The sequence below is a fragment of the Corvus cornix genome, chromosome 2 (genome assembly GCF_000738735.6).
Source record: "Corvus cornix cornix isolate S_Up_H32 chromosome 2, ASM73873v5, whole genome shotgun sequence".
NCBI lineage: Eukaryota > Metazoa > Chordata > Aves > Passeriformes > Corvidae > Corvus > Corvus cornix.
Window position 1 is genome coordinate 119,466,851 of NC_046333.1, and position 23,314 is coordinate 119,490,164.

General features: G+C 36.9%; 1 protein-coding gene across 8 annotated transcripts in view; it reads left to right on the forward strand.

The window, feature by feature from the left end:
- Window positions 1–97: 97 nt before the first annotated feature.
- CSPP1 (centrosome and spindle pole associated protein 1) overlaps window positions 98–23,314 on the forward strand; it is a 61,936-nt gene continuing 38,719 nt past the window's right edge. For 3 of the 8 annotated variants that reach the window (XM_039548455.1, XM_039548459.1, XM_039548457.1), the window contains exons 1-8: window positions 410–469; window positions 5,180–5,283; window positions 5,862–5,958; window positions 9,893–9,993; window positions 10,687–10,710; window positions 13,189–13,269; window positions 15,787–15,888; window positions 19,286–19,725. In XM_039548455.1, coding sequence (XP_039404389.1) covers window positions 5,182–5,283; window positions 5,862–5,958; window positions 9,893–9,993; window positions 10,687–10,710; window positions 13,189–13,269; window positions 15,787–15,888; window positions 19,286–19,725 — 947 coding nt within the window. In that variant the 5' untranslated portion in view covers window positions 410–469; window positions 5,180–5,181. Of the gene's footprint in view, window positions 132–409; window positions 470–5,179; window positions 5,284–5,861; window positions 5,959–9,892; window positions 9,994–10,686; window positions 10,711–13,188; window positions 13,270–15,786; window positions 15,889–19,285; window positions 19,726–23,314 lie in introns of those variants that run through there. The other 5 variants (XM_039548458.1, XM_039548460.1, XM_039548461.1 and 2 more) reach the window with 3 other exon arrangements.

Consider the following 23,314-nt stretch of genomic DNA (forward strand, 5'->3'; position numbering starts at 1 on the left):
CTAAAGTGGGAGGCTTCAAGAGGATGGAGCCAGGCTCTGCTCGGAGGTGCCAAGCAATAGGACAAGAGGCAAGAAAACTGATGCACAGGAATTTCCCCCGGAAATTGAGGAAGAACTTCTTTACTGTGCAGGTGACCGACCACTGGAATAGATTGCCCAGAAAGGTTGTGGAGTCTCAAGAGCCGTCTGGATGCGATCCTGTGCCATGTGCTCCAGGGTGACCCTGCTTGAGCAGGGAGGTTGGACCAGGTGACCGACTGTGGTCCTTTCCAACCTGCCCCATTCCGTGATGCTCGGAAGCCCGCCCGCCGCCGCCTCCCCTCCTGCTCCGTTTCCCCGCCCGGGAGGAGGTGGCGGCCGGCTCGCACCGCCCTCCGGGGCAGCGGGGGGCGCTGCGCGGCGCCGCCCGCTGGGTTCCGGGGCGGCGGTAGCGCGCGGGGCGCGGACGGAGCCGCGGCCGCCGGTACCGGTGAGCGGGCGGCGGGGGCAGCGCGGCACCCGGGGACCCTCCTCGCAGCCCCGCCGGGCGGTTCCATCGCCCGCATCGCTCACAGCCCGGAGCAGGCGGCGGCGGGAGAGGGGGGGTTCGCTGGGCAGCGGGACGGGCTCCAGAGCGGGACGGGGCGGGGGCGCACCCGGGGCGTACCGCTGGGTCTGGGGGTCCCCGCGGGGGCGGCGGGGCTCGGCTCGGCTCGGCTCGGCTCGGCTTGGCTCGGCTGGCCCCGGCCCTCCGGCGGGGCCGCTTGTTGTGCGGCCGTTGCCAGACAACGGCGCCGCGATCCGGAAAGGGGCCGAGCCCCGAGTGCAGCATCCCCGCCCCGCAGCTGCTCCCTGAGGGGTCGGAGCCTTGCGGGGTGCCCCTGAGGTGCTGCCATGGAGGGAAGGAGGGAGGCTGGGACGCGGGTGCTGCAGGCCGGGGGAGAGGCGCGTACCCGAGCTATCGCTCTTGGAGAAATAAACCTGATCTCCTGGGTCTGAAAGTTTTTCGAAATTAGTGTCTTTTTGGATCAAATCACGTGCTCTGCAAAGTAGATAGGCCCTGTATTGGAGGGAAGGTAACTCGCGAAACTTGTTGCTTGGTTGTTCAGAGGATGGATTGCCTTCTCAGTTGCGAAAGAGTCGCATTGCTTTAGTCAAGAGTTTATTTAATTTGTGAGTGGCCAGACCCTAGAACCTGTGCTTTTTAGCAGCGCATTTGAAAGAAAAGTACAGGGAGCGCATCTCTGGCAGCAGTAGCTTAATCTAAGTGCCATTCACAAGGGTACAGAAGCAGGCAATACTAATTCCTTAGGAAGTTTGGGTTAAACTTTGAACAGTGTTTCTTAATGACACAATTAGTGGCCATGTAACCTGTAAGTACAATTACTCAACGTGGCATATAGCTGCTTTTTCAACTAAACGTGGCATGTAGTTGCATTTCCCTCCTTGACACCCGTGCTGCAGTTCATGTGGATGGGAATTACCATTTTGCTGGTGCTCCTGATAATATTTTAATATTATGGTAGCATAGAAGAGACAAAATCTTCTTCCACGTGCTGGTTTTAAATTTTGTCCATTTTCCTGAACAATTAGGAGGGGAAGGGAAAGATTAAAATGGAATGCAGTAAACATTGCTTTAGGTGATAAAGTAGCTACACAATACGTAGGTAAATATAGTACATACAATACATATGCACATAGATGTTTTGAATACCCTGAATAGAGAGACATGCATTATTAACTCTGTTTGGGCATAGATCCAATAAAAATCTCATGTTCAGACTTGACTTACTGTTCTTGAATATCTATATGCTTTCTATTGCTTGTTATGTTTGCTTAAGTTGAAGTTTACCTGGGTGACTGTAATTATTCAGGGTTGCTTTTGTAAAAACTCTGAATAAGGAAAAGAGGCTATGAAAATCTAACATCATCTTGAAAGAAAAAATGTGTAAAAATATTTTTATGGGACATTTTCAGACAGTACTTGAATTTATAGCAGACGTATGTTTAATTGAATTTTACTTTGAATAATGCATTGTTTTGGGAATGCAAATTATCCAAGATTTAAAGTTGCAAGAGCTAAAGGAAAGCTGATAGATAAGTGCTATCAAACATTTTTTAGAAACAGCATTTGCAAAATACTCTGTTTTACAAAAAGCTTGAAAAATATGTTTATGCCTCGTGATCCAATCCTATGGATGGATTTTTAAGCGTTTACAGCATATTTTGACTTTCCCTTTGTGCTCTGCGCGTGCCCATGGAGTGATGTATCCCAGTTTTTGGTTTTGAATCTGCTACTTTTAGTAGTAATTACAAGAATCTAGAAATGCTCAAAAAGAATTCAGATGCATCGCTAAACTGAAAATAAATTCTTTTGTTCTGAACTGGTCTTATAGTGTCAGGCTGTGCCTCAGTGTGTTTGTGCAGCCATGGGAAGCCAGTTTGAAGTCGACAGTTCCCTGTGAGTTCGATGCTGTCACCTCCAATATAGTTCACTGCATGCTTGTGGGCTGTAGTAGGCCTCATCTCAGATAGAAATGTGTTATTTCTTTATTTTTTTGTGATTAGTCATAATCTCTTCATGAGGTAGATGATAAAATTGGTTAATATTCAGTAGGATATTTGCTTACATGCTGGTATATTTTTGGAACTTAACAGTGTATGTGTCACATTGAAGTTGTCACTCTTTTGCTTAGAACAACTAAGGAATTTTTCTTTTTTGGTATAATATATTCTTTTTGCTTGTCTCATAAAGTTTGCATTCATGTATATTTTAAGAAGATCAACTCAAGTAGAAGGATGTTAAGATGTAAAATGTCTAGATATTTCTAAGAAGGATTCGGCTACTCTTCTGGCAATTGTGCTGTGTTAAAGGTATGCTGAATCAGCAGTGCTGTAGCTTAGTGTTCTCCAAGGCCTGGAGTTGGCAGCTTTCTTCACACCAATTGAAGTGCCTGTGGAGTTCAACTGTTCAACTGTAACTGTTTTGTCTTTGGTTTTTAATTTATTATATTGGCCTTTTGAGCAATATGATAGGAGTGCAGAATGCTGGAATATTCATTGTCTTCCTCGTGCTAGTTAGAAAATACACTGCAAAGACTCCTTTCCTTATGCCAGCTCTCAGAATAAGTTTGGTACCATTCCCATACAGTGATTCGGAAACAGTGCTGGAGTTTATAAATGCTGTTGTTAATAGAGGTAGGAAATATAGATGTTCCAGTCAGTGAGCTTTTAGAAAGGCTTCTCACAGTGCCTCCTACGTGTGGTAATTTTCCTCTTGATGACTGTGCAGCACGGGGTAGGTGATGAGACCAACTTCTAAAATCTTTAGTATGACAAGTTGTTTCACCCTTTCTGAACAGTTTTTTCATTATTGTTATGTAACCTAATAGGCTGAATAAAATTTACCATGCTTGGAAACTTATCCTCTTTCAGATTTCTTTTATCCTTTATCAGTGTGCAAAACTAATGAGATTAAAGATTTAGGACAAATCAGATGGGGGTATTTATTTTTGGCATTGATTGTCCTGTGTTACTACTAGGAATTTTAAATGGGTTGGCCTAGTTCTGTCTCCTTTATAACAATATTACACTTTTATATTATGAATCAAAAAAGAGAAAAAGTTTAAAGGAGTACGTTCTAAGGAATACATCAAGCAAATGTATTCTTTAAATTAAGTTATCATGCAATTACTTCACATTAGAATTTGTGCATTTATTATTTCCATTTTGCTTCTACTGAGAATTTATCTCAGTCTCTCTGGACACATTATTTTTATTTTTACCTGTGTGCTCCCTTATTGTCTTTGAGATGATGGTTTGAGTTTTTTTGTTGCTGTTGTTTTTGAGTTCTTTGATCGTCTTCCTGAAACTGTTTTCTAAAATATCTTTATCATTGGCCTATTGTTTACTTCATACAATCTTATAAAGATACTGAATTAGCCTCAAAAAAACTGCTGTCTTAGTTTAGATACTGGATCTGATGGCATTTTTCAGGAACCTGCATAAGCAATCCTTTTGCTTATGCTGCATGGAGTGATTTGAGGGTCATAATTTTCTTCTCAGTTTCATGCTTCTTTTAAGCATGGAATATAACTTAAGGATTTTTTTTTTATCGGTAGGCTTGGTTTTGTAAAACTCCTCCTCCAGTGGAGTTGGTGAAAATGCTGAGTGGAGATTAGAATGTGTAGGCTTGTATGCAGTCATTCTTTTTGGTTTTGTCTTTTTTTTCCAAAAGTAGTTAATACGCAGCTTTGCAGTATTTTCAGTTCTGATAGGACTATTCTAACTCAACTTCAGTACAGTTCCATTGACAGGAACTTGATTGGTTTTAGTTTTCATTATGAGGTTGTTGAAAGCAGCAATATATGCTGATTTTTACAAATAAGATGCTAAAATTTCTGCTCTGAAGGACTTTCAGTTAAATATGCAAGGCACACAACTAACGGAAGAGAGGTAATTAGCTCTTCCTCAGAACATGTTTTCTTACAGATCAGTGTCTGATTCTCAGTCAATGCTTTGTCATATCCCTGATTTTAGGATTATTGCAGACTTGTAGCTGTACTTATTGCCTCTACTATTTTAGTGGTCCAGGAGGTAGGTACTGTTGTCTCTGACTCCAGAAACACTATGCATGTATTTTGTGAGTGTTTTTTAAAAAAAATAATGTTTTATAAGCTCAATTATTTTCAAGACTTCTCATGGTAGTAAGTTAAGCACAAAATTAATTGTATGATTTGGTCTTTATTTTAGACTGTGCATATATTTTGCATCTTTTCTACTTTTTTCCTAATGATTCCTTCATCCTGTTTACTTTTCTATGTTTTCTAATTTTGATTTTATAGTTCACTAAGAGTAAGCTTGTGCTAGTGTGTAGTGAAGGGTCAGTGGTAGACTTGCACTTTAAAAAAACAACCCCAAAACACTTCAGCCATGTTAGGAAAAAAAATTAGGGAAGTATCTTCAGTCTTGTAATCTGAAATCTTTGTATTTTCTTTCTGGTGAAACCTCAAGTAGTCTCCCCCATGGATGGGTTTCCCAAGTCAGTTGTTTTGTTGACCCAGCAAACATCTTAAGACTTGTAGTTCTGAGGGAGAAATTTGATTATTTTTAATTGCTGTCTTAAGCAACAGTAATTGAGCTTTACATTTTTGAGGTTCTAATGTAAAAGCCATATTCTACATCTTTTCTGTAACTTTAGAAATGATGGCGGATGATTTAGAAAAATTTATTGAAGACCAGAAGGCCAAGTTGGCACAAGATAAGGCAGAACTTGAAAATGATCCACCTTACATGGAAATGAGGGTAAGAGTATTAAAAAGCTTTCCTGAATTTAAATACTTCTGTTGCCAAAGTCTTGATTGAAGCTTGCTTTTACTACACTCTTAAAACTGTATTTGTTGTTAAAGAGTATGTTAAAGATTTATCTATTCCAAGTAATTTCCAACTTCAGTGCTTCATATCTATATGTAGATTTTTAAAAACTTGTTTGCCACCAGGCATATGCAGTAAGATTTATGTTTTACAAGTGAGAAAAGTCTTGTACCTGGCTTTTCTTACTCCTTTGGCCCTCCCTAGGGAAGCTGATTAGCAGGGATCTGTCCTCTGTCCACTCCAGAGCTTGGGTGTTGGGGTGGGGACGGAAGGTATAAATATCCTCAAAATTTCTGTTCCAGAAACTATGAAATATAAAAGGCAAATAACAATTAAAAAAAAAATCTGTTCTTATCACAGTTTTCCTATTAGTAATTTTAATGTGTTAGTCCAGCATTACTTTCAATCCCTCTGTTCTCCAGTGCTAATAATTACATTACTAATGTTGTTCTTTCATGTGGTATTTCCTTTACTTTGTGATGCAGTAAGGCATTTTGTTTTGTTTTCAGAATAAGGAATCAGAGAAGCTTTATGAAACTAGCAAGATGTTAATCTCCATGGCTAAAGAAAATATACCTCCAAATAGTCAACAGAACTATCCTTTAGGTATAGTATATATTTTTTAATGTCTTCTAGATTTAAGTACCATTTCATTGTCTTTGACAATTTTTGGAAGGGAATTACTGCTTTGTATTTTTAATCATTAGGGTGATCATTGTAATTCAAGTGCATAATAATTCCCCAGTCTTCCAAAAGTCTTGGGATTGTATGCAATTTTTTTTTGTAGTTAGGTTTTCTTTTTTTTTTGTTTTAATCAGGAAAATATGCCAAAAGCTTTCTCTTTCTTCTTGCAAGGTAGTGCCATTAAAAATACCCCAAATGAACCAAACAAAAAAAGAACAACCCAAAAAACCTGCTTGGCAGTCCTTGATAGGTGATGTGTCCTTTCCTGTTCTATTGGGGTGCAGCAAAATCTTCAAAAGTTCATCTTTCATCTGAACTTTACTGCAAAAGAGTACATTCCCTGTATGTGGGAAGTAGGGCTTCTTTCCTTCAGCCTCTTAGCTTAGGAGTCCTGGTCCAGCTTGGCTAAGATGCACACAGTTAAACTAATTTTTCTTTATTAAATAGTGTCTTTCAAACGTTTAGGCAGTTTAAACTGTTTTTATTCCTTTTGTAATTTTGTTACAATGTAGTCATTTGTTGTACAAGGAAAGAACAAGAACTTCATTTTGGTTGAAATCTTAACCAAGTGAAATGGTTCGATTTATTTTGGTGTGGCTACCAAAAGCTTAATATCTGTTTTCTTTATATATTGTCCTTTTTCTTCTTTTCTCTGTGTTCTTTGTGATGTTTGATTGAAAATGTGTGATAGTGTTCTTTTCTCCATTTTCCTGTTCCTGCAATGTGCCACCTTTCCTTAGTTGTTGTATCATCTCCCTTCTGTAGGCACTACTGTTTTTTCTCAGCTACATTTGTGCAGCTCAGCTTTGTCCTGAGAGCTTTAGAGCTTTTCTGTGTCCTGTTTCTTTTTGATAGGTAACTCTTTTCTTTGATGTGTAGACACTGGGTTTGTACATCATTAATTTTCGTACTGTGCCTACTCTAATTCTGGTGTCATTCTGCAGCTTCCAGTGGGATGGAGCCCAAGCTTGTGAATCTGTATGTCTGAACTGATCTTAGCTGCATAAGTAAAAACATGGTTTTTATAGGGATGTTGTATAAATAGAACTTCCAGCCATCAGCAAAGCAAGCTCCTCAAAGACCTTTAGAGGAAAACTTCACAGAAAAATACTCGAAATGATAATTGAATATTCCTTGCTTCCAGAAGTCATAATGGATAAGCTTGGTTAGAGGGCTGCACTTGAATCAGTATTTGTCACACATTTTTGGCAGTTTTATTTGGTGCCACAGGTTACTCCTGGTGCTGGTAATTCTTTGCTTAACTGAGGAAACATATGATACAAAAACCAGAACACAATAGGTAGTACCCCACTGGCTGTGACAGACCATTACCAAACAGTTAAACTTTATTAATATTAAAATAGTTTTATCTCTTGTTGTTGAGAGCTATAAAAGCATGTAATGTTGTGTTTGTTACTGTAAATTTGACTTAACTGTTGACACCTGAATATAGTAACAACGAAGTATTACAGATGAGGGGCATTCAGCTGAGCTTAAATGAAAAGAAAAAGGAGCAATTGCCATGTTGTGGTTTAACCCCATCTGGCAACTCAGCACAGCCACTCACTCACTCCCTCCACACTAGGGGGGTGGGGGCAGAGAACTGGAAGAGTGAAAGTGAAAAAATTCATGGGCTGAAATAAAAACTCAGTAATAATTGAAAAAAAAAAAAAGTAATGAAGAGGAAAATAACAAAGAGAAAGAAGTAAAACTCAAGAAGAACCAAGTGGTGCAAATGTAAAACAATTTTCAACACTGCTTCCAGCACAAATCCAAAACACAGCCCCACACCAGCTACTATGAAGAAAATTAGCTCTATCCCAGCCAAACTCAGCACTTTCTATAATAATCATTTGGGTGCTGAAATGGGTGGTTGCTGATATTAATGGCTTGATCTGCTTTAAAGCACTGTAATTTCGTGTGGATTAAGGCAGATGGGGACTTGTTCCTTGGTAGCTTTTAAGTATATTCTATAGTTCTAGCAGTAATGTTGAGATTCAGACTGAATAAAGTTGCAGTTATTTCTCAACATTGCATACATGGAAATATTTATGTAAAAATGCATTTAAAATCTTAACATTTTTAAAAAAATCATTGTCAGTGTGATTCTATGTGGTTAATAGAATGTGAAATGGCAAATAAATACAGAAAATACAGAATAAACATAAGTGACAAAACAAAAAGGTTATCTCTTATTCTGTCAGAAGAATTCGGACAAATTTTGCATGACACTAGGTTGAACATATGTTGACTGGAGTAATTTTACTCTGCTAGGCTCTCCTAGAGTAGGTTTTTGAAATGGGTAGTTTTCAAATATCCCCCAGATCACTACCCATAATTGTTATCTCAGTGCTTTTTTGGTGGCCAAAAAAAGTCCTCTGTAACAAAATTAATTTTAAACCATCTTTTGTTTGAATACTTCACGTATTTGAATCAAAGCACTAGATTCTCACTTTTCTCTCTTTTTTTGATACTGAATTTCAGTAGCACCTGTGAAATTACTAAATGAATCTTTCCTTCAACTTTTTAGTTGCTTTTGATCTTTTTCTTGGTTTTCTAGAATTAATTCAACAGTACTTAGGCATAAAATAAAAGGCAAGAGCAAGCAGCTGAAACAAACCATTTCTTCTTCTGTATTCTATTCCATTTTATAACCCCTTTTCTGAAGTTTGAAAGGGTACATTATTTTTTTAATGAAACTCACACTTACCTTATGTGCAAAATTAGGAGAAAAGTGGGCTGGAGAAGAAGTCCCCGTGCAGATTTTGGCTAGTAGTTGAACCCTGCAGGCTGTTTCAGAATAGCATAGGAGATACTTAATCAGGTATTGGGTCCTTTGGTTCTGCAGAGGATCAGGCTGACTCTTGTTTGCTACTTCTTCCCTGTTACACTGTTTCCCTGGCTCATGGGGATAGGATAAGTCCAAATGTATCTCGAGCCAGGCCAAACAAACTACCCTAAAATAAATGGACTGATCTAAGAGTAAGTCTTGAATATCCCTCTCTTCCCTCTTACTCCTTGCTGCTAATTTTACATAGATCACAAGATGTAGAAATGCTTTTAGAGAAACAATATGAAATAATAATAATACACACACATAGAGTTGTAATCTTTGTCACTAGTTGTGTGATTTTGTGGAATTCGCTGGTCTGTGGAGAGTGGTGAAAGTGACTACAGAGATGGGCTTCTTGGGTAGAGGATGTTTCTTATAAAGTACTTTGAAATGTATTTTGGGAACAGCAAACAGCTTGCATAGCATAATATTTTATTATAGTTTAAGAGTGCAGCTGTTATGAGACCTGATAGTAATCTCAGAAAGGTACTAATGTGTTTTGGGTCTACTACGATTAAAAACACTGAGGTGGAAAGAAAAATGATTATTATTTTTATCATATAGTCAGATTCCCTCTAGTTGTGTAGGAACAAACAAATGTTTCACATGCTAAACAAATAGCTTGCTGCTTTCATTTGGAAAGTGTGTTTTCTATTGTGTGGTAAACACAGCTTAAAATATCAGAATAATTTAGAAGCTCACATGTCAAAGGAGATTTCTTTGGAAACATACATTGACAAAAGAAATATGTAAAAGATTCAATTAAATTCAGCTTATGTTGCTTTTTTTTATATGGGAAGAAAAAGTCAAAGGATGAGAGGAAAACTACTATCCAAATACCAGTCTATTTTCCTATGCTTTTCACCCAACTACTTATACAGAGAAGGTGGTTTTTTTATTACTGGTTGCATAGTTAATTTTTTTTTTTTTATTGCTTGTGTCTAATAAGAATCCAGATGTAGCTTTTGCTTTGTATTGATGCAAAGTAGTAAATAATGATATTTAGCGGTGTTAAACTTTCAGGTGACTATGGCTTGAGTTTACCTCTTGGAGAAGAATATGAACGAAAAAAACATAAACTCAAAGAGGAACTTCGACAAGATTACAGGCGCTATCTTTCTCAGGTAAAGCTGCTTGTCTGGTTGCTTGACTTTAGTGAGTCTCTTAAAATTATTCTCTCATTTAATTGAATGAAAATTAATATCTGTAGAGAATTTTTTAAGGAGGCATTCATTATGAGCAATGGCTGTTTTTGAAGACTTGAGTGAAAGTAATTTCAAAATATTTCCTAGGAAGGGTTATATATTTTAGGCTTCTGCAGATCTTGTTGCCATGTGACTTAGGACACTTCATTCTGAATATTTTAATTATTTGTTTTTGCTTCTTCCTTAGTTTTTTTCTTAAGAATTTAAAAGCTGTTACTTCCTGAAGTACTTATGTGTTCTATGGTCTGTAATTGGGGTAAGAATATCCCTATACTTACTGTGATTCCGTTTGACAGCTTCTTTTCAATTTTAGAAAGAAAAAACCTTTGATGTTCTGCTTAACATGATTTACTAAATGTCACAGTAAATTTAAAATTGAAACGATATGTATGAAATGTCATCATCTTGGGGATATTCTGTAGCTGCTCTTTATGAGTCAGAAAAAAATGAGAAATCAAATAATTTTTGTTTTATGAAAATACTATTTAACAGTGTCTTTAATTCTTAAAACGAATTAATGGATTTGCTTTAAGAAATGAAGTATTTTTTGTTAAGTCAAATATTTTTGACTCAAAGAATCCTTTTGAATAGTATCTTTTCCCTGATTTTTAGGGTATTTCACAGGCAAAAAGAAAGGTAGGGTGCCTTCAATATTATTTTTTTTCTTTCAAATTAGTTGCTTTTTGCTTTGTTTGAAAACTTTATGCTCTTGGAATTTAAAAAATCATTACTTTTTTTTGTGCTTTGTGCATTTATGCATGCTGTAGTGATTAGTTGTGACTAACAGCATTGCTTGCTTTGTGCAAAATGATTACTTATATATATTATTTTCCATTTTTAAGTTTTTAAAACACTTGCTGATTTCCTTTTCCCTTTGCAGTTGCCATTGTTGCTGTTCAATGCTGGCTCTACAGTAGTTTTTATTTTAGTAGACATTTGCTTCACAGATTATCAGTTATGTAGATATGAAGAGTTCACATAATTTTTTTCTTGCTATACATTCTTTATAAAGCTGGAATAAAATACTAACTTTATATAAATATTATAATATATCATCACAACCAGAGTCAGGGCTTTTTTCTTCCCTGTCTCTATGAATTCTCATCAGTGGTGCTTAGGGAAGCAGTAGAGCCAGTTATTTAGCACCTACTGGCCAGAATGCAAGAATACAAAGAAGTATTGTGAGGACAAAATAACACCTCTGGTGTTATTTTTGCAAGCTTTTTAAAATAATTTTAATTTAAAAAATATTTTTATACTTTTGTGAATCTGTAATTTTGAAATTTAGCTCTCCATCCAAATTGTTCAGATTGAGCAACTTCAGTAAAGGACCAGGAGGTAATGTGGTAGAAACACAGTCTGCCGGTTTTTTTCTGGGGCTTTGAATAACATGCATATGTTACAAATTGTCTATATTAGCATGCACTAGAATTCTTGAATAGCAATAGCAACAGCAGAATAAACTGCCTTCTTAACCTCTAACCAAAATTATCCTTATATAATTTTTGTTTCTTGTTTAATTTAAGACTCCAGATTATTTTCAATTAGAATATTGTGTTAAAATTTACTGTTTCATAATTACCACCGAAGTACCCAAATAATATAATCTTTACATTAACTTCTAGTGTTTTATTCTCAACTGGACTTCAGTTTTACAAATTTAGGTTTACAAGGCTTTTTGTTTGTTTGTGTGTTTGGTCTAGTGCATGTTAGCTGTATTAAGCTGGTAAGGACTGAGGAAGAACTAAGATAACAATCTCTAATTTCTTCTTCCCACCTAAAGAGATGGTGGAACTTTTAGCAGTTCTCACTGTCATAACTTTTTGTTAATAGCTTGCTTAGTCTTGCTTATCTAGAAAAATGCAGCTTCCATATCAGATTCTGATTTTGGAAAATAAGTTTTTAAGATCAGAGGTAACCTCTAGAGATGTCTTCAAAATACGTGTAAAGAATTTCTTAATAATGAGGATTACAATTTATTTACCTTTTCTAGTAGAAATAACTTGGTTTTCCATATAAATCTAGTTGTTGTGGTGCTTGAATATTTGCATGATTATTAAATACATTAAATCTTTTAATGTCTGGTTTGAAATATCATTTATAATGATGGGGGTGTTTCTAATGATGTGGCTTTGTACTGGAACAGGTAGAGCTCTTACTTTTTGACTTTCCTCTAAGCTTTTAGGCTACATTGCAATATAGATAATGAAAGGAAACAATGCTAGTGAAATACTGTATTTCACCCATTCCCCTCTTCAGCCCATGACACACAAATAGATGATCTTTTTATTAAAGGTAATCAGGTTTATAAAACATATGATTGACTGAGAATGGCCCGGGGATGCTTTTAATAAAGGAGTGATGTATGACACATCTAGACCTGGAATCTAAGGACCTGCTCCAGCACTGGTGTTTGGTTTGAAGAGCAGGTACTTTGATTTGTTGCACAGCCCAGTTCCCAAGCTGTGGCCCAGGGATCTATATGGAACAAAAAGATACTGGTTTTGATGGGAAGTTCTGTTCTGAAAGTGACTGACGTTCACAAGGAATTGCAAGTTTTGGTGATGGGTCATTATCCTGAAAAATTTGGGTACTGCTGGTATGGAAAACACTGTTGAGATAAAGAGGTGTGCTACTGTTAGCATGAATTCCATCTGTTAAACTAAGAGGTAAACATATGTTTTCTGCTGTTAGAAAAGCAATTTTTCATCTTAAGTAAGGAAGCGTCTTGGAAAACTCCTTGTATGCTTGTACAGATGCTTATGCTTTTGCTACAGAAGAACTGAGTGGGGTTTCTTTGAATAAAAATAGGGTTTTTTTAATATCGAGACTAACATATGTAATACTGGAAATAGTGTAACATGGAAGAAGTGACAAATACTTTCAAACTCAAGCTTAAAACTTGACAAAGACATTTACTTCCTGCATTCCTTCACTTCATTCATGTGTTTCAAGAACATCTGATGTTTTCAAAATGTGAAGGTTGTCTTCAGTCTTTAGTTCATTAAATTGCTCAAATTAATTTCAGAAAATATAATTCTTAACGGCTCTTTAGTGAGTAAGGTTTGGTATTTTAAAATGTATTGAATGGTTTTAAATTTTCTTTTGATGTAGAAAAATTATCTGACTACTGGTGAAGTAGATCCATATACTCAGGGATTATCTCTTCCTATTGATGAGCGAAGATCTGCCAAGGTAAATATATGAAGTAAATTAAGTAAATGGAGTATAACTTGAAAAATGTACCTGTGTGTTGAAACGGCTATGGAAAAAATATTACCACTTAAGTTTTTTTGTTTAGTTGTGGTTTTTTTCTTTTTTTTTCTTACACAAATGAATGTTTTTTGAGGTGGTAATTAGTAATCATTTTCAGAAAAGTCTGGTCCTTGAATTTTTTTTTTTTAATTTTTGATCCTAGGTTACCTGTACCCTTAAATTTTAGATATTTGGTTTTTATTATATAGATACAATTCTGTACTGATATTAGTTTGTGGTTTGCTACCTCTGATCCACACATTTAGAGCACTTGGTCTGTTCAAGACCTCTAGTGGTTGTGCTTGGGTTTTGTTCAGCAATTAATATTGATTTGATCTCCTGCCCTCATGCTGTTGGCCTTATAGTCCCAGTTTCTTTCTTGTGTTTGCTTGTAAATTGATCCATGAAGTTGAATCAGCAGAAACATTGTAATTTATCAATAATTTATCAATATTTTTTCTGATCAACACCACTGGTTGGTTGTTAAGATTGGTCAAAGCACAGCAGAGATTCAAGGCAAAAAGATAACGTGTGTTGCTGGAAGAGGAGCAGACATTTGCAATCCTGGGAGTTTTGTTTGGTTTTGATTTTATTTTTAACCTTTGTTGCCTTCAAGTTGCACTGTTGATCTGTGTTTGCGGCTATGCTATCACTGCAATCTGATGCAAGGCTTCTGCTGTGGCACGGGTTGGCTTTGCCTTTGTGCTTACATTAAACTTTCTGCCCCTCCTGTGCTCTTGGTTTGGATGTAGGAGGAGCCAGGTGAGAACTCAAAGTGAAAATTGCTTTTATGAAAAAGCCCTATACTCCAAGTTATACAAGTGTAAAAAGGAGGCAGAAAGAATGAAACACCCAGAAGGGGGGAGAGGACTCCTCCGGAGCAGCATGCACTTGTACTGAGTTTATGTTTGCTTCAGGTTCTCGTGAACTTTGTATTAACCCTTGCAAGTATGTGTGCTGAAACAGTGAAAAATAAAGTATGATTGATTAATTCTGGGGAAATTAAAGATGTATTTGTACTGGAAACATGTCTTATCATTGATGGATTTATATCGTATCAGCTCTGTATAGGTGTGTTGTATCCTTTTTACCCATCTATTTGTTGCTCTTGCAGAACCTAAAAGCTGCCAGGAGATGTCACACTGTGCCCTGTTAATCAGTTGGCCTCTGGGCAGAATAATGAGAGGTTAACATTTGCATTTTGGTTTCCTTTATTAGGTCAAATGTGCAGTCACACAGCATATTGAATTTTCTACCGAGTGTTTTGCCACCTGTTAAAGACAATGCTGGTTTCTCAGCTTTGCAAAATGCATCTCAGGCAGCTTTCATGGCTGTCTGCATGTTTTAAATTGTCACTGTTAGAAAACCTATAGGAAACTTTTTTGGGGGGAAAAAAAACAAAAACTGAAACCGTTTTGGAGAGCATTAGTCTAATCTGCAAAACTTTTAGTAATCTGGTATTTATGTGGTGGTTGATGTATAAATTATTTTTGTTTGAAATTTGCTCATGAGAAAGTAAATTTATGTAATGTTCAGAAGTTTTTAATACTTTTACTTTTTAATTGGAAAATGCTGCAGCGGAAAAGAGCTTGATTCATAACACTGTAGTATAATTCTCTTTTTTTCCTGTTTATGATTGTTGGAATTGGCTATTGTAAGAGATACCCCATGCTCTAAACGTAAGGGACTGATACCAAGAAATAATGCAAATTAGAGTTTGCTTTATCTGGAGACTTTTGTATTTCATATTATGTTATTAAGCTATTGAAGTACAATTCATGTATATTTTTAGACCTGAGAAAGCTGGTTATAAATGTTATCACCTTGTAAAAGCAGCTAGGACAACAAGCATAGATCCTGTTTTTCTTGGTTTTCCTTGCATTCATTGCACTTTGGACTTTTTGGAGTCAGTTTAACTGTTTGTTTGAATTTAAAAGTTCAAGTTATATCCTGAGCTGTAATTGATACATCTTGTCTACAATTGTATTTGTTCTCCTGTTTTAATTGTGAGAGGGGCAAGTCACAACTAGCCTTAACACAAAGAAAGAAATTGTATGTTTGAAAATCAACTGTAAATACATTCAGATTGGAAATGAGAAGGCAATTCCTAATTGTTGGAGAGCGGCTTTGGTAAATTTTGGAAAAAGTTTAGCAGAAGGAAACCTACCTGGTTTTAAAGATGGACCTTGATATACTGTAGTGTCTCTGGGGACTAGACTTCATGCCCAAGAAGCTGACTTCTGCTTACAGATTTCAGATTAAGAGAAAGTGCTATGCTAAGAGAAAATGAACTAAAACCTCAAAGTAATTCAAGCTTTATTTGTACATCACAAAAAATGAGAAGGGGGAGGGGGGCAAACACACAGTTTGCATTTATTCATTTAGTACTGCTGTTCTATGAAGTTAAAAGCTACAAAAAATGCAAAATTATGATGCCTTTTTCAATGCCTATTTTAGGAGAGATTACGGCTTGAAAGAAACAAGGAGTACAATCAATATCTCAGGGATAAAGAAGAATGGAATGAAAGGCTAAGGAAATTAGGGAAGAAAAACAGAGAGGTAATACAGTTTTACAGTCTTATTATTGACTCAGACATACAAAGTAAGACAAAATATACAAATAATGTTGTTCAATTAGGCCACAGTTTTATTAATGCATCTAAGAAAGTCCTGGTTACAACTCTCACACAGTGCAGTTCTTGATTCCTGCTTCTGTCGTGTCTGTCTGGTAGAAGGATGCTTTAATTCATCTATGTGCCTGAAGCAATTCTGTGGGTTGTTCTTGGTAATAAAAGTGGTATCCAAAAAAGCTGTCTATTTGAACAAAATGTTGAACTCCACATAGGGTTCCTTAGCTTTTATTTGTAGATTCTTTTTTCCTCTCTCGTGTAGAAAGCCAGGCAAGTGTAGCAGCCATCCAGAATATGGTGCTGTGCATTTGTGAATAAAGATCAAAAAGTCTTTACTGCTGAATGTGAACTAGACATATGCGTAATTGAGTTCCAGTTCTGAGCTGAGGCCTTTGATTTGTATGGCAGTAAGCAGCTGGGACCACATACACACTCACCTCTGTTGGATGGGGGAGAGAATCAGAAGGGTGAAAGTAAGAAAAAGTGTAGGTTGAGTTAAAGACTGTTTAATAGGTAAAGCACAAGCTGCTGACACTAGCAAAGCCAACCGAGGAATTCATTCACGTCTCATGGGCAGGCTGGTGTTCAGCCATCCTCAGGAAAGCTGGGCTCTGTCACATGTAACTGTGACTTGGGAAGACAAATGCCATCACTCAGAATGTCCCCCGTCCTTCATGTTGAGCATGACCCTCTCTAGTGTGGAATATCGCTTTGGTCAGTTGGGATCATCTATCCTGGCTGTGTCCCCTCCCAGCTTCCCATGTACCCACAGCCTCCTTGGTGGTGGGGCAGTGTAAGAAGCAGAAAAGCCCTTGACATTGTGTTAGTGCTGTTCAGTAGGAATTAAATTATCCTGGTATTATCAACACTGTTTTCATCACAAATCTAAAACATAGCCTCATACAAGCTACTATGAAGAAATTTGTCTCAACCAAAACTAGTGCAACAGCCAATCGGATTTTTAGGTCTGATTAGCATTGTTGGGAGACTCTTAGTTTGAGTAATCTGGAAGCAATATATTGATCCATAAACTCTTTTCAACTTTAAAATCTTGTCTAGAGTAGGTAGATTTCCTTTTTAAAATATTTTTGCCTCAGTTTAGTGATGGACTGTAATAATTTGGAACTTTCATCTAATGAAAGTTTCATTTCAGAAGTCCTTCCACTTCTTTTTAATAGGGAAATTCTAAAGTGTACAGTAGTGTGAGAGCTAGATTGTTCTATGAAGGACCTTGTATTTGTACCTAAAACCCAATAAACAGCTGAAAGTTTATTGTCTTCCTTATAGCAGCTGGCAAGTGCAAATCCCCCTATATTTGTAATTTCTGTCTAGAAGAATGTTTCTTGTCTGTCTCTAGAAAGATTGTTTGCTTATGAGAAACATCTTTTCCTTCAAGTGCATTGGAGTGTCAAATAGTTGAAAACTATTTTAATCTGTGAAGGTATCTGTAAGGCAGCATTCAGGCTTCCTGTAGATGTTGAAATTGAGTATCTCATTCTTACTGCCTTCTTCAAGGTTTGGAGTGCTACACAGCAGTGATCTCTAGGAAATACTGGCAAAAATGCAGCTTGTTTTTTGTGCAACTGAACTAAGTCTCTCAAATTTTTCTAAGTGTTTGGGCACTTAAGTTTCCTAAGCTGACTTACACAATGAAATCTATCTAGGGACTCAAGGGATTTTCTTTTTGCTTTATTTGTCAGCCACTTGGACCTTTAAGTTGTATTTTTATTACTCTTGTGTAGAAACTATTTTGCTGTCAGAAAAGAACAAACAGGAAAAAAAACCTGGTCAGGATTTGTTGAGGTTATGCCATCTCTGAGGGATATTTAACTTTGAGTGAGAGTCAAATTACATGTGACCTCCAAAGTTTGATCCAACAGTTTAGATAGTCACAGGATAAATCCTGCTCAGAGTAGTGTTAACTTCACAGTTTAGGTTAGGTTGGTCTGGCTTTATTTGGTTGAGGTTAGAAAGGGTGGAGAATCCACAGTTCCTCTGGGCAACCCATTCCATCGCTTTAACTGCTTGATCTGAACTTCTGTCCTTCTGTATCCCATTGGAATTTTCCTTTGCTGCAATTCTTTGAAAACCATGAATACTGGTGTCTCTGTAACCACCTTTTACATAGGGACTGCAATTATTAGTTCCTCCTGCCCCATACACACCCTCCTTAATCATTTTCCCGGCTGAATAAACCCAGCTCTGTCAGCTTCTCCTTGAGGAGCTCAAATACCTTAACCATCTCAGTAGCCACCCTCTGCACTTCCTTCAGTGCATCAGTATCTGTGGGGAGGGGAGGCAGAGACTGGGCACACTACACCAGAACCTAAATACTGAATAAATACGGAGCAGAGGAGAAGGGTCACTTACCTCGACCTGCACAGATACTGCAGCCCAGGGTGTGGTTAGCATTCATCACTGCAAGAGTGCTCTGCTGCCTCATGTTCAGCTCCTCGCCCACAACTAACCCAGGCCTTTTTCTGCAGAACTGCTCTCTAGGTGGTCAGTGCCCAGCCTGTCCTGGTGCATGGCACTGTTCTGTCTGAGATACAGAGTTTTGCCTTTGCCTTTGTTGATCTTCATGAGCTTTTTGTCAGCATGTTTCTCCAGCTTGTCAAGATCCTTCTGAGTGGCAGTCATACCCTCTAGTGTATTGATCCTTCTTCCCAGTTTCGTGTCATTTACATCCTTAATTTATTTTTTCATTAAATTTTGTGAAGTATGAGTTACTGTTATCTTTATTCCATTGAGGAAAGATTAGATCAAAGATTAGTACACAGAAATACTACAGGATTTATGCAAAACCATGGTTTTTATTAGGACTTCGTATTGAACACTAGTCCAGAGTGTCATAGGGTTTTTTATCTACTTAACTATCCTTTCTGATAATGACATTTCCTGAGGAGCAGAGACATTGAGTAATAAATGCTCAGGTTAAAAGGTTGTGCTCATAGGTAAGAAGTATTGCAGACTTGCCTGAATCTGGATAGAATGAAGATACCTAGTCTCTTGAGGAAGTAAAGTTTGAAGTGTTTTTTTGATTCTTTGCACCTAAAAAACTGGAGGTCATATTGGAGTTCATAAAAGACCTGTCCAGTATTGATAGCCATTCTTCTGAAAGACATTAGATAAGAGGAACAGTACTCTCTTTTTCCTCAAGAAAAATGAATAAACCCCTAGTTTTTAAGCACTTCTTGAGGTATTTTCCTTGCTCACCTCTTACCTTTCTTCTTGATGAGGGTTTATTTGAAGAAATACAGAACTAAGGTTTTACTCAATGTGATTTGTTTATATTCAACCCTTTCAATATTGTTTCCATTAAACAGAATGAGATGCACAGGAATAAAACACCTATTGCTGTTACCAGGCTCCAGCCAGAACTACATAGAGAAGTCCAGCCCTGTAACACAGGTGCAGAACCTCCCAAGAAGGATGCCTTTACTTCCACAGAAGGTTGCGAAGAGGTGCTAAGTAAGAGATGGTTGGAGGAAGACAGGTACCACAGGTTAGATGATGAGGTTGAATTAAGAAGTCGACTATTAAATAAAAGACTTGATGAAGAAGTTCACAATCAAAGACATCGTGGATTTGCTAGCCAATCTGTAATTTCTACTAGGAAGCATCACAGACTTGATGAAGATGGTGATTTTGGGAGAAGATACTGCAGAGGGGAATATGATCCTGAGACAAATGCAGAAATGGACCATAGATTTAGATGTGAAAGCACCTATGACAGAAAAACTCCCCGGAGTTTTTATTCTGAAAGGTATTCTTAGCTCCATTTTCTCCTTTATTTCTGTAGTGCTTGTTGACAGCTATGGTTTACTCTCTTTCAATATTAGAGAAAATTCCCATGTGAAAGCAGGATTGTTGTACTTACTTACAAAAAGGACCTTTGCAATAATTTATAGAAAAAGTGATGAAAAATTGGACCAGTACCTTTATACATCATACATTAAGAAACATTTTATATATTATAGCAAACCAAGGGTACTAGAAAAATTACCCCAGAAGCAGCAGTTCACAATTCATTTTTATGAAGAATGGTTTGCCAGAAAACATATTTGAGAGCAAACCCCTGCACTGGGAACCCAGTGTTACCTCTGTTTCCTTTCTCTGTAATAGTTCCCCCAAGTCAGTTTTCAGTTCAGATTCCAAAACTGGTTTGAGCTTCAATTTTTGGTACATGTGACTATGTGTATAAAATGTAAAAGTCTATGTTTTAAAAATCCTCTTTTTTACTCCATGTCTTCCTAAATGACAGGCTTTAAACATCTGTGTAGTTGATGGCTTTAATAGGTGCTAATCTCTCTAATAACTACACAGGTTGAATAAATATTTGCGAAAGCCCAAACCGAACAAAAGAGGGTGTCTCATATAAAACATTCACCAGGAAAACTAATATTATGTACTGTTCAGTATTAAGTAGTCTTTACTGTGTTAACTGATACATCAGTTGGGTTACTTTGACATAAACTGTTAATCTTTCTCTTCTAGTTTACCTGTTTAAAAGAAAATAAAAAACGTACAGCCTTCTTAATCATTCAGGGTTTGGCATTCTGGCCACCTTTAGTGATTCCATTGCAAGAACTGGTTGCTTTCAAAACCAGATGGGTTGTGGTGGGAGACAGTACCAAACTTGAAACTGATTTGTTTATATAGGTAAATAAAGCAGTGAAGTTTATTGTAAATAAATTTTCAAATGATATTTTAAAGGTGTTAATTTGTTCCCTTTCCAGGTCTTGGGAACATGAGTGTTGTAGTTATTTTTATTTGTGTTAAGCCTGTTGCCAGAATTATTTTCCTGCAATTGCTTCAATGAAGGAACCAGTGTTCTTCCTTTGCAAGGCAAAATAAACACTTCTTCTTTTTTCTAGAAATAATACTTCTATGAAAAACAAAGGCATATTGTACTGCTCTAAACAGTGTTAAATATTACTATTCTTTTTTGTTGGTAGTGGCTGGTGGATGGGTTAAATGATCTTTTGAGTCATTGTTTACAGGGATAACTTTCTGGATAGCAAATTAATAACTGGGGTGAGAGGAAATGCTCTTCTACTGTAAAAGCATTTTCTGAATTCAATGAACTCATATTTCTTTTCCAGTTTCAAATGCCAAGAGAGTTATAAAAATTTTTCTCCAAAAATAGCTCTTGATATTCTTTCTCAGCCTTAAAAAAAAGTAGAGGAAGTAAGTCTGTGGAAAAAATGAAATGTCTGGAAGTATTTGGGAGAGGCAGACTCTAATAAATGGGTTATTACAAAGTTTCAGACTGTGTGTTCTGGTGTGCTTCTAAAAAGTGTGTATTTATTCATAAAGTGTTTCTGAAAAAGACTAGCAATGGAAACAGTGGTTAAATAGATGAGAGGAACAAGATTGCCCATTTTCTGCTGAGATTCAGAGAAGAGAACGCAAAATTCAAAATCTGTTCCATTCTGTAGTGTATTATTGGTAGAAATGAGCAAATGAGGTTGTAGGATAAAGTGGACTTGTCCTATAGCTTTTCAGAAAGAAAATTATTAGAAGCTGAATTTGATGTCTAAGAAAGGCAACCAAAATATTTTTCAAACTAACAGCAATGTTTAATTCCGTCAGAGAATTAAAGTGAGTCAGTTAATGCTCAGGATGAGTGTCCTCTTTTTATTAGGTAGCTGTTTGCCACTGTCTAATGCAGCTGGACACAGAGTCTAATATTTAAATAAAAGTAACCATTTGATAATGTTTGAGGGTTTACTTTGTTTCTCAAAGAATTTATACAGAATTATACAGATAAACTACCAGCAAGTATGGTGTTTGAACCAACCGTAGACATCATGTTGAATATTACTATACTAGTTTTAAGTTATTCCAGAAAATGTGGATGGTGCTTATATAAGTATCTGTGACTGATAGATCACCAGGCAATTCATGGGTTATTTGGAGAGACCTCTGAAACTGGTTTAGCACCATTTTTCTTTTAAAAGAGAATAGAGGTGAGAGTCTTATCTTTGCTGTTGGCAGACGTGGTGCATCTTCTTAAAATAATCTTCTGGACCATCACCTGAATTACCTGAACTTAATTTTGTACATAAGATTGTTTATGGGTTTTTGTGTATATTTTCTACTAATGAATTTTTATTGAGAATTAATTTTCAGTATATCTTTATTAAATGTGTTTTTTAATCTGGTACTTTTTTCTCATTTGCAAGGAGCTCCACTTAACCTCCTATGAAGTGCATTCAGTCTCTTCAAGGAGAAATACGTCTTTTAGTTAGTTACAGCTCAGCTTCTAAAGAGTTAGCATTTTTTTCTACATTTCAGGCAAAGTCAACTTTTCCCAAATACATTTGATTCATGATGGAAACTAAGTTTGAAAGGAGACATGTTTTTATTTGCTCTACTAAAGTTCTTAGGTTTTTATATGGGGGTTATTAGTTTGGAGAGGCAGATGGTCGTAACAGGACTTTTCAGAAGGGTTTCTGTTTTGATGGAGTCACAAGGTCTGTGGCATATTTCAACAAACAGAAATTGTGACCGGGAAGTGAGAAGAATTGCAAAATGTTTTAGTTCTTAGGAGTGGAATGACCCAGCTGTCAGGTCTGTCCTGTGAACAGGAGACAACAGCTTCTTGATTGAATTGGGCCAACATGTCTGGCCCTGCTGTGCTAAGCTGGCTGCTTTTTACAAAAAAGGTTGCCTCTTGAATTCCAAGGTTTGTTTCTTTGCTTCCTTCCTGCATCGTTTCATTACACTGGGGACTTGGCTTTCTGTTACCTGACTGTGTTTCAGTCTTACGTGACCAGCCTTGTAAGGAGCAGATTGATTGTTGTCATAAAGATGATCTTGATCATGAAAGGAGATCATGTTATACCAAGAGGGTGAATGTTGTTCTTTCATGTTGTTCTGGTGGGTTGTTAAGATGCAGATCAATGTTTAATAATCTGCTTGCATCCTTTTGCCTTTGGTTATTGACTTCTATTTAAATTAGAGATAGGCAGAGCTGTGGTTCTTTTTATGTAAAAGAATGAGGTTTTTTCCCACATTTACCTTGGTTTTGGGGTTTTTTTTGTTTGCTTAATAGGAATTCCATGCCTCTGTCCAGCTCTGGAAAATATATAACTTTGTTAGCATTTGTTGGGTACTTTATTTTTCATTGAATACCTATTTTTGCCCTGTTTTGTCATGATAACTTGAAGTCCTCATTAAAGAGTTGTTACTTTGCAAGTCAAGAAAACCTTGTAAATTCTACCACCCCAGATCTTTTCAGGAATAGCTCCCTTGTGTCCATACAGTATTTGGCATCTTTGAAGTTACTTGAAGTTTCAATCATATGATTTCACTTCTTATGTAGATGACTCAAATTTTAGCTCCTGAAT